The sequence below is a fragment of the Larus michahellis genome, chromosome Z (assembly GCF_964199755.1).
Source record: "Larus michahellis chromosome Z, bLarMic1.1, whole genome shotgun sequence".
NCBI lineage: Eukaryota > Metazoa > Chordata > Aves > Charadriiformes > Laridae > Larus > Larus michahellis.
This window is the reverse complement of record NC_133930.1, coordinates 4,717,631-4,728,990: the sequence shown is the minus strand read 5'-3', so window position 1 is coordinate 4,728,990 and position 11,360 is coordinate 4,717,631. Positions and strand designations below refer to the sequence as shown.

Here is an 11,360-nt window from a genome sequence, read left to right as displayed (position 1 = left end):
CCCGCCCCACACGGCACGGCCCACCCCGCGACGTGACATCCCCACCCCGGCACACCACACACACACACACACACAGAGACCCAAAAGAGCATGGTGACACCCAGCCCACACGCCACCGGGGCCTCCGTGGGTTGGGGGGACCGGGGAGCACGGCTGCAGGTGGGTGAGGGCGGCGGGAATGCCATCCACGGGGACAAACCCACCGGTGACAAGCAGGCAGGGCGAGGGGGGGGATTCTGCCCCTCTCCTCCGCTCAGGGGAGACCCCCCTGCAGCGCTGCCTCCAGCTCTGGGGCACCAACAGCAGAAGGACACGGAGCTGTTGGAGCGGGGCCAGAGGAGGCCCCGGAGATGCTGGGAGGGCTGGAGCCCCTCTGCTGGGAGGACAGGCTGAGAGAGCTGGGGGGGTTCAGCCTGGAGAAGAGAAGGCTCCGCAGAGACCTTCCAGCCCCTTCCAGTCCCTCAAGGGGCTCCAGGAAAGCTGGGGAGGGACTCTGGAGCAGGGAGGGGAGCCATGGGACGAGGGGAATGGGTTTAAACTGGAAGAGGGGAGATTGAGATGAGATATTGGGAAGAAATTCTTTGCTGTGAGGGTGGTGAGCCCCTGGCCCAGGTTGCCCAGAGAAGCTGTGGCTGCCCCATCCCTGGAGGGGTTCAAGGCCAGGTTGGACAGGGCTTGGAGCAACCTGGGCTGGTGGGAGGTGTCCCTGCCCAGGGCAGGGGGGTGGCACTGGATGGTCTTTAAGGTCCCTTCCAACCCAAACCATTCTCCGATTGCATGAGGTAGGACACTGTGCTGGAAACCCTGAATCATACTGGCTGCTCTAACCTGCTGCCTCTGCTTTAACCCAGGGACAGCTAAAGCAGTCCAGCAATGTAAAAAAAGGCATTTTCCACTTAATTAATTAAGCGACCTGTGAGGCCACTGCCACTCGGAAAACATTTCTGAGGTTTATACTGAAGAAACCAGGTTTGCAGGGATTTTCCTTTTGGTGTTACTGGCTGCCCCGGCAGCAGAGGTCGTGTCACATCTCCTTTTCAGATCTGAAAGGTTTCAGTCAAAGCTTTGAAGAGGTTTTTAGCAACTTATCTGAACCTCTGTCATCTGAGGAACAATCCATCCAGCTGCAAGCACACCAAAAACTCCAAAGGGTGGACTCTGGAGCAAATTTCCAAGTTTTCTCCGTCGTATCTGGCTGCACTGGAAGGGGCCAGCAGATAAGCCCAAGTGGGGCTGAGACCCACAGCAAGGAGAGAGCAGCGTGTGCAATGGCCACCATCAGCCCTGGTGCAACGGCCACAGTGTCACCTGCACAGGGCGGGTGTTAGCGCAGCGCTGGCAGCCACATGTCACAGGACACCGCGCTGAAGCCGTGTGTTTCTGGGATTTCTGGGATTTTCTGAATCAGCCCTTCAGCTGATTTAGCGGGATGAGCCTGTGGACACTCCCAGCAGAAGAGGCCACAAGCCCACAGCACGAACCCAGCACCACCAAGACCCAATCTCTCTTTCTCAGCTTTCCAGCACCACCCCATGGCCAGGACAGCCCACAGCACCTCCGGGACTTGTCACTCATCCGTCCAAATCAGCCCCACCTCCGCTTCTATCAGACGGCACTCATTTACGCACCATGCTTTCCTTTCATGAGGAAAATTACCACCTTCCAAAGCCACAGCAGCGACAAGGCAGAAATCAGAACCTTGGAATCACAGGATGGTTTGGGCTGGAAGGGACCTTAAAGATCATCTAGTTCCAACCCCCTGCCCTGGGCAGGGACACCTCCCACCAGCCCAGGTTGCTCCAAGACCCGTACAGCCTGGCCTTGAACCCCTCCAGGGATGGGGCAGCCACAACTTATATATATATATTTATCTATTACTTACCTGTTACCAGAAGTAAATACATCTTTGGGCAATTTTGGACTATGACACCCACCCAAGCTTGGTGCCTTCTAACTTAGAGCAGCAGGCGAGTAAAACATGACACCGCAACACCAACAAGTAGCTGGTGTTTGGTCACTGTGTTGGGGGTTACAACTCCAACAGCTAAAGGTGCAGCTGCCCCGAGACAAGGACAGACAGTTCTGAAAGCACCCACCTTTCGACAGCCAGGCACCAGGACGGGTTGGTCGGCAATTCTACAGAAGACTGTCACGGCATCAGACCGTTAAAGAACACTGTGAGGTCCAACTAGTTACCACTCATGATGAGACAGCGCATGCCGCTTCCCCGCCTGTGTGTCCTTCGAGATCAGCTGTCTACTGGAAAGGGTAAAAACCGCAAGAGTGACCTGGACAAGGGGCTCAAGCGAACCCTCAGTAAAGTTCCCAGATGACACCAAGTTGGGCAGGAGTGTTGATCTGCTTGAGGGCAGGATGGCTCTGCAGAGGGATCTGGAGGCTCTCCAGGCTGTATCAATGGGCCAAGGCCAATGGCGTGAGGTTCACCAAGGCCAAGTGCCAGGTCCTGCACTTGAGTCACACCAGCCCCATGGACGCTCCAGGCCTGGGGCAGAGCAGCTGGAGAGCTGCCTGGCGGACAAGGACCTGGGGGTGTTGTTCAACAGCGGCTGAGAATGAGCCAGCAGTGTGCCCAGGTGGCCAAGGAGGCCACCACCATCCTGGCCTGTGTCAGGAACAGTGTGGCCAGCAGGACTGGGGCAGTGAACGTCCCCCTGTCCTCAGCACTGGGGAGGCCCCACCTCGAGGGCTGTGTCCAGTTTTGGGCCCCTCACCACAGGAAAGACCTTGAGGGGCTGGAGCGTGTCCAGAGAAGGGCAACGGAGCTGGTGAGGGGTCTGGAGCACAAGTCTGGTGAGGAGCGGCTGAGGGAGCTGGGGGTGTTCAGCCTGGAGAAAAGGAGGCTGAGGGGAGACCTTCTCGCTCTCTGCAGCTCCCTGAAAGGAGGGGGTAGCCGGGGGGGGTCGGTCTCTGCTCCCAAGGAACAAGCGATGGGACAAGAGGAAACAGCCTCAGGTAGCACCAGGGGAGGTTTAGATTGGGTATTAGGAAAAATTTTTACACTGAAAGGGTTGTCAGACATTGGAAGAGGCTGCCCAGGGCAGTGGTGGAGCCACCATCCCTGGAGGTATTTAAAAGCTGCACAGACATGATGCTGAAGGACACGGGTTAGTGGTGGTTTTGGCAGTGATGGGTTAATGGTTGGACTCAATGTGGTCCCTTCCAACCTAGACAACTCTATGATCCTGTGACCCTCAGCTCTGTCAGGATGGGAACCACAGTCTGCACCACAGAATCCAGCTGCCGCCCGGACGCATTCTTAAGGGGAGTTCGACCCACCCAGCAGTTAAGATGCCCCGCCATGTTTCAGAGTTCCTTTATTGAGCGTGTGCCCGGGGAGTTTAACTGTAAGCAGCCATCCAGAAAGGCAATAATTTAGAGCAGAAAATACAAGCCTTTTTACATGGAAACTTTTATTCTCATTGAGATCTGTACATTCAAGTCGCACGTACTTTTAAGTCTTTGATGGAGCTGGAGCACGGATTCACAACAGCAGCCTCGTCTGCTTGAACAGTTTTAAGAGTTTATGCCTCAAAAGTAGACAGGAAACTTGTGACTATTTCCTTCAACTTAGCTTCTGTCTGGTCAGAGATCTTCCCTTCGGTCCTGTTGAAAGAGTTTAGTTAAACTTCTGAGACGGGAACAGATATATGGTCAATCCCCAACTAAGGCAAAGAAAACCAACTTCACAACAGACCTTCCAATTTCTAACAAAATTCGCAGATGAATTAACACATTTCTGTTTGATGCATGGAGCTATACCACTGAAACTAATGTAACATCCCTCCTCCTAAAAAATTAGTCCTGTTTAAGAACTCAGGTTTGTCAACAAATACTTTTGAAACAGCTGTAGGTAGTTCAACAAGGCTCCACCTTCTCTAGAGCTGCACCTCGGAGATGGAAGGCACACAATTTGACTCCTGACACGAGAAGCTTGCACCAGTTCACAGGACAGGACTGGAAATACTCAATCCCCAACAGTCCGCCCAGCAGCACTTAATCCATGGCACTGTAACAGCATAAAGCTGTCAAAAATACGGGAACTGACTGGATGAAGTGGTTTCGGTATCAGATTAGAGGAGAGGTACGCAAGTAGGTTCATTTTAAGCATCAGTTGAATTTTCTAAGTAAAAACTGGAGAAATGAAGCTGAGCTCTGGAGAGCAGTGCAAGGACAGGAGGAAGGCTGGTTCAACCTCCAGTTCTGGTACAGGCAGCTGAAGGCCCGATGTTCTAGGATACACTAAATTAACAGTTCGGTAACCGTTATCTACACACCAGCCATCAAACCCTTGGGATGAAGTAAGGTAAATCATCTTACCTGATGGTGGAGAGGAGGGCCTGGTGCTGGCTCAGCACATGAGCTAGGAAAGCACTCTCGAATTTGGTGATTTTGCTGGGCTCCAGCTTGTCCAAGTGACCTCTTACACCAGCGTAGATGACAGCAACCTGTTCCTCAATAGCCATGGGAACTGCAGGAAAGAAAGCGTTCATGGCATTGCTAACTCTTACGCCAGGACACATCAGACTAGGGAGTCCTTCTTCGATGATCAGCTGCGCATAGACAACATGGTTCAAGCCGGTCTGCGTTTACCACGTCCACAGAATGGACACGGTAAATGCTGCCACAAAGACCACCCTCGTTACACTAACGGGAAATGCAGATTTGTTACGTCCACGACACTCACCATACTGTCCTTGTTTGAGGAGCTCTGTCAGACGTACACCACGGTTCAGCAGCTGTTGTGTGGCAGCATCCAGATCAGACCCAAACTGAGCAAAGGCAGCTACCTCACGATACTGAGCCAATTCCAGCTTCATGGTACCTGCCACCTACAACACAAGGAACAGGTCAGACCGAGCTTCACCACCTCCTAAATGTGTCTAGTACTTCGTAGTCTAGTTGTCCCAGATCAGCTTGGCCTTGCATACCAGTCAAGTGAATCTCAAGATTCTGACAGATGATTATATAAAAAACCCACCGTCTGCTTGGCCTTCTAAGATAAGTGGGCTATTCATCCCTAAAACGATGACAGTTGGTATTAAACCTCACTAATCCCGTATCTGCACCAAAAGCATGGGGTTAAGAGAGCATTCTCTACTTCTCGTTGGATCAGCACCCTGTTCAGCCCACTGAAACTTAACAAGTCCTACATTTTAATGCAGATACTATTTTTCTTTCTCCCCCCCACCCCTCTGCATGCAACGGAAATATCTGAGAGATCCCCAAAGCTTGTTCTTTTATAACTTCATAACGCTAAGGAATGCAAAGCTTTATTCCCTCTCTATTCACAGGTCTTTGGAGTGAAGTGGGTTGGAAAGCCTAAACACTACTCATCTCCAGTAAGGAGCAGCAGTTTCATGCTTACCTGCTTCATAGCCCTGGTCTGAGCAGCAGAACCTACACGGGACACAGACAGACCAACATTGATGGCTGGACGGATACCTTTGTAGAACAACTCAGTTTCCAAGAAAATCTGTAGGAGAAAGTTGTTTTATTATCTTGGTCAGAAGCCTGGAAGCCTCCTCAGAGACCTGCCAGGAAGTTACACAGAAGTACTGGCACATGAAGAAGTAGCACTGGCGTGTGAAGAAGTGGTCCTACCTGTCCATCAGTGATGGAGATGACGTTGGTTGGAATGTACGCAGACACGTCACCGGCCTGAGTTTCAATGACAGGCAAGGCGGTCAGAGAGCCACCTCCAAAGGAATCATTCATTTTGGCTGCTCTCTCCAGCAGACGAGAGTGCAGGTAGAACACATCACCTGGGTAAGCTTCACGACCAGGTGGACGACGCAGCAGCAGAGACATCTGACGATAGGCAACAGCCTGTGTGGTGTAAAGACAGGTCTCAGATTTCAGTACCTCCATTAAAATTTTGAATTTCTAAACCTGAGGTGATCTTACTGCTACAAACACCAACACTAGACTATGAGGTTGATAAACAACATTTCCTGACCTGTTTGGATAAGTCATCATAGATGATTAATGCATGTTTTCCATTGTCTCTGAAGTATTCCCCCATGGAGCAGCCTGAATAAGGAGCCAGGTACTGAAGGGGTGCTGCATCGGACGCTGTGGCAGACACCACGATAGTGTACTTCATGGCATCTGCAAGGAATCGGAGACAAACACCACTGTGAGTATATCACCTCATCATGCCCGTAATCAGCAAATACAGCACACTTCTGAAGTGCTAGCTGACGAAGCAAGCCCAGGCAGCACCACTACATTGTCACAGGAAAGAACACGGTACTAGATTAACACATCCCTTAGCTCAACTAACTCAAGAAGTTTCAAGAGCAAGTTAATGGCAGCTAGCGTCTAACACTTGCAGATTTCTTTCCCATTTAAAAAGAAGTTTAAGTTTGCACTAAGAAACACTGTGGTTCCAGAACTAATAGCCCAAAAGTCTGATTTCCTGGCTTCTGGAAGGAGATGCTATCCTTATTTCATAGTCCCAAACAAATTATTGTAATTAAAATGTGGGGGGAGTGGGTCCTTCTAGGTATGAGTCTGCTTGACCACCAGATAACACATAAGCTGCCTGATCTCTTGCAAGCTCTGTTACATATGCAGCCTCGCTGAACGAGATCACTGCTTCTGAAAAGAAAGTAAAGTCTATGTTTGGTCAGTAAAGTCTTTCCACTAAACTTGCAACTGCCATTTACACTGACTTGCATACGGAAACAAATGCCGAGTCCACAAATACTTGTAGGACATAGCCTGTAATCAGGCCTGTCTGACTGCCGAGAGGAATCTCTCTGAACTCTGCTAAAAAAAAATATGGAGGGAGACTCTTCCAGAAGCAACTGAGCAGTTTTGGGGCCTCATCCTAGTCTTCTAGTGCAATGTAGCAAAAGAGGGTTTTTTCCCCCAGATACCTAGAAAGTTTTCTTGTCCAGAAAAGCAAGCAGCTCACTCATCCACTAAGAGAAGAATTCTGTCCATACTTGCAGCTAGGAGAGGTCATAGTAGTAGTATTCAGCATTATAATGAGAATAGGATGTCACTAGCTGCCAGGCTCAGCATCTTCAAAAATCCATACCTGCATCAGTGAGCCTCTTCACCAGCTGAGCAACAGTAGATCTCTTCTGGCCAATTGCAACATAGATACAGTACAGCTTCTTTTTCTCATCTGTTCCATCATTAAATCGTTTCTGGTTGATTATTGTATCAATTGCAATTGAAGTTTTCCTGTGTAACACAGAGGCTGGTTAGTTAAAACTGCCTACGGTTCTCCCAGCCTCTACACAGTTCTGTGTTCAGCTTTGTACACTGGTGCGCCCTGTACAAAACGTTTTTAGCTTGGGCATTTAACTTACCCAGTCTGCCTGTCACCAATGATCAGCTCACGCTGGCCACGACCAATTGGCACCAAGCTGTCCACAGCCTTAATACCAGTCTGCATAGGTTCACGCACAGAGATTCTGGGAATAATCCCAGGGGCCTTCAAGCCAACTCTTCTACGTGTCTTAGATGTAACAGGACCCTTAAAAGGGAGAAAAAACCCTGTTGCAGCCTGTATCGCATAGATACAAGCAGAGGAAGGAAACACCTAGTTACACTTACCTTCCCATCAATTGGATTGCCCAGGGCATCTACAACGCGGCCCAGCAGCTCTTCCCCAACTGGAACATCCACAATGGCACCAGTCCTCTTCACAACATCCCCTTCCTTGATCAGTCTGTCATTACCAAACACGACAACACCAACATTGTCAGGCTCCAAATTCAAGGACATCCCCTAGGATAAAGATCACATGAGAGATCTCAGGAGAAAACCCAAGCCAACATTTGCAAGATCAACCATTTAATAACAGTATTATTCTACAGTGTAGAACATTCAACATAACCTTATCTCAATCTTACTTGTAGCAATAGTCAATGTTCTGCTTTTATGTACAATGCCTGTATGTTCTTCCATACTGGTGAGAGAATCTGCCTAAGCCTTCAGCTTGCTACTTAATTAATTATACTTGCACCAGTCTAGGATTAAGTCCCCTATCTCTCTAAAAAGAACAGGAAGGATAAGAAGAGTTCCAATACAACACTTAGCTCTTGCCTAGGAACTGGACATGGGAAAAGCACCGGATTCTTCTCTGCCTAAAGCACGTTAGGTCATTAAAAATACTAGAAGAGATGTTGCAGTACTCTCAGAACAGTCAGACAGCTTTTTAACTCTAGTCCACTCTTAGGACTGTAGGAAGTCACCAAATTGCAAACTGTCCTGCAGCAGAGAAGCTATTATTCAACAGTAAACAGAAAAGCCATCCTGAAACCAAATAAAACAAAATCCAATGATAGATTAGTTCTTAATATTTCCTAACTGAAAACAAAAAAAGCTCAAATATTGGCCAAGAAACAGATACCGATACTGAAAGCAAAGCTTTATAAATGCAAAGAATATTTGCTTTTTGTAGTACTAGTTCAACTACATACTACACACTAAAGTCGCAATTAAGTCTATAAAGGGTCCATACAGGTAACTCAAAGCACAGTCTCAGATACTCTTTTAAAAAGTCTTTTCTTGTTAAAAAAAAAATCTTCTTTGTATTTCTAGGCTGAATGAAGTGCTTTAGTGAAAGCTTACCTTCAGTCCAGAAGAGAATTCAACCATTTCTTCTGCTTGAACATTTCTTAGGCCGTACACACGGGCAATACCATCACCAATTGAGAGCACACGGCCAGTCTCCTCAAGTTCAGCAGAGGTGTCAGCTCCCAAAATACGTTCCTCAAGAATAGACGATACCTCAGCAGTGCCTGGAAAAAGACGTTTCAAACCAGACTTAGCCTTAGTATGAATTCAGTAAGCTTGTCCTGAATTCACAAGCCAAGGTAACCTTTCTCAGATATGCCATGAGGTCTAGCAAGCAACACTACTCCTTACATAAGATGCATAAGACAAATAAGAGTTTCTGTATTCACAGCCAATAAAAGCAGCTTCAACTCATCATTACGAGCCAGCTTCAATCAAAACATTGATGGCTGTTTAGTTATCACTTTCCTTCAGTAGGTCTTACACTATTAGCAATCTCTGCCCCTAGAAAGCAATTAAATAGATTAGACTTCACTCAGAAAGAACAGACAGGTTAGCTCTCCTTGCAGATCATTTATTTAGACTGCAGGCATCAAAACACCTTGCCAACTGATTTATAATCCAAGGTCCAAATATATTTAACTCAATACGTCTAAGGAGCATGTTGTTCAATATATGCTATAAAAATGTATTCTCTGTCTTCCTCCAATTTGTTTGGCAGTATACCTCCAACAACTTTTTATTTCCTCAGTTAGGAGAAGTAAGTAACACTGTGAAACTGCTGTTTCCTAATACCTTTAGTCACCCTAAACCACTTCAAAAATCATACATGAACCACTACCAAAAATACAGCTATGCTGCGCCAATGCTTTCTCTAAACACCAAGATGCTGGCAGCAAAAACATTATACTCAAGGGCACAAGGTCACACCCAGGCAGGCCTCGGAAAGTCATCTGTCCCTTCTTAGTGTTACAAACAAAACAGGAAACTAGAATTTGAGGCATTTTTTCAAATAATTCTGCAGGAGTTGAAGACTGAATCAAATCCTTGTGAAGCAGGTAAGCTGTGTAAGACAACGGACGTGTGATAACTCCTTTGGTTTGGGCATAATTTGAATAGTTATTAAAGTGAAGTCTCCTGCATGTGACTATGTAACAGATAGTTCACTGTTAAATACTGTCAGTACATAAACATCTTTAAGCATTGTGTCAACTGATACACCCCCAACACACACTCCATATTTAAATTCCTTTTTGTCTGACAGAGCAAGTTCCTACACCACAGTCTTACATGAAGACCTTTCTCAAACTCACCAGTTTTCTGAAAGCATGTTTTGGAGGCATGGATGTTTCTTGTAGCAACAAATGCTGCAGCCAGGGTGTTTCTGGAAACCTAAAATAAGTAATTGTTTCAGTAACAGTGAGATTTCCTTGATCACTGCAAAAAATGTTTAAGACATTAACACACTTAAATTTCTGATCACTATCTTATATATTTAATGCGTCTCAGTTTTGAGTTGACCTTCATAGCACTCCATAACTGTCGTTACGGAATGAAGTCCAGCATTGCTAAGCAAGGACAGATGGTAAAGGAGACTGCTCTGAATTACTGGCTGCGTTTTTCTGCATTGCACTGATGTCACCATCACAACACTGCAGCAGCTCCCAAAGCAACACCTCCTCTCGTGTGCCACCGTTGCTCTGAACATCAAAAGCTTGGGGCATAAAGAAATCGGTGCATCCCTCATGGTTCTGCACAAGGGGGAAATAAAATTGTGTCCTCTAAGGATTGGCCTTTCTAAGAAAAATCTAGCTGCAGAATTTCCGAAGCGTGGCTATAACTTACATGATAAAAGAAATGAAAAAAAAGCAATACTGTCATAACGAATGCATTAAAAGATTATCGTCCTACATCCCAAGAAAAGCTCTCAGTGCCGTCCCACGGAGCGTTAATGCTATCTCTCTGAAAGCCTGGGCAGGCCTCTCCTCCTTTCACCTTCACAAGGGACACAGGCCGGGAACGGCTCCTGACAGATCTTCGCACGCTACAAACACGGCGAGAGGGAAATGCCACTTGGCAAAGCCTCGCAGCTCCAATCCCTAACCCTGACTGGGACCTAGCAGCTTTCAGGCATTAACCTGAACCCCAGCTGTGCCAATCCGCATCCCCGTGAAAGGACGCGCCGTCCCCCAGATCCCTCCCCGCCTCCCCCTCAGCTAAGGGCACTCGCGCTCCTCCGCAGGGGTCGCGCCCCGCTGTCACCCAGCGCTGAGGTGAGCCCCACACACACATCCCGCCCCACACTGCGACGACCGGGAGGCCGCGGCCCCTCAATGTCACCGCGGCCCCCAAGATGGCGGCGGCACACGGTGTCCCGTCCCCCCTCCGCCTCCGCCTCGCTTCAGGGAGGAGACAGCTCGCTCACCAGGCCGGCCTGCCGCGGCAGGGAGCGGGCGAGGGCGGCAGCCACACGGGCGGAGAGCATGATGGCGGCAGCTCCTCCGGAGAAGGCTGAAGCAGACGGCTGGCGGCTGCCGGCCCCGCGCTCTCTCCACAAAATGGCGGCAGCGCCCTCCGCCCCTTTTGGCTGAGCGAGGCCACGCCCACACCACGGGGCGGGGCGCGACCTGGAAGTACTTCCACTGCCGCCAGCGGCCCCCTCAGGCCTGCGGGCACCGCCCCCTTCCCTGCGCCCCTGAGCCCTTAGGGAATATATATATATATTTTTTTATATATATATATATACATATATATAAAAAAAATTATAGAAACCTCCAAACGGGGCTTTTAGAAAAATACTCCGT

General features: G+C 48.5%; 1 protein-coding gene across 1 annotated transcript; it reads right to left on the bottom strand.

Moving 5' to 3' along the window:
* Positions 1-3,414: 3,414 nt before the first annotated feature.
* ATP5F1A (ATP synthase F1 subunit alpha) lies at positions 3,415-11,163 on the bottom strand. The gene is made up of 12 exons (XM_074570360.1): positions 10,982-11,163; positions 9,870-9,948; positions 8,611-8,780; positions 7,591-7,764; positions 7,344-7,510; positions 7,067-7,215; positions 5,978-6,129; positions 5,623-5,847; positions 5,387-5,494; positions 4,706-4,850; positions 4,339-4,489; positions 3,415-3,624 (listed from the first exon to the last, which is right to left on the bottom strand). The coding sequence occupies exons 1-12, from the start codon at positions 11,039-11,041 to the stop codon at positions 3,543-3,545; spliced, it is 1,662 nt and encodes a 553-aa protein (XP_074426461.1). The 5' UTR covers positions 11,042-11,163; the 3' UTR covers positions 3,415-3,542.
* Between the last annotated feature and the right edge of the window lie 197 nt (positions 11,164-11,360).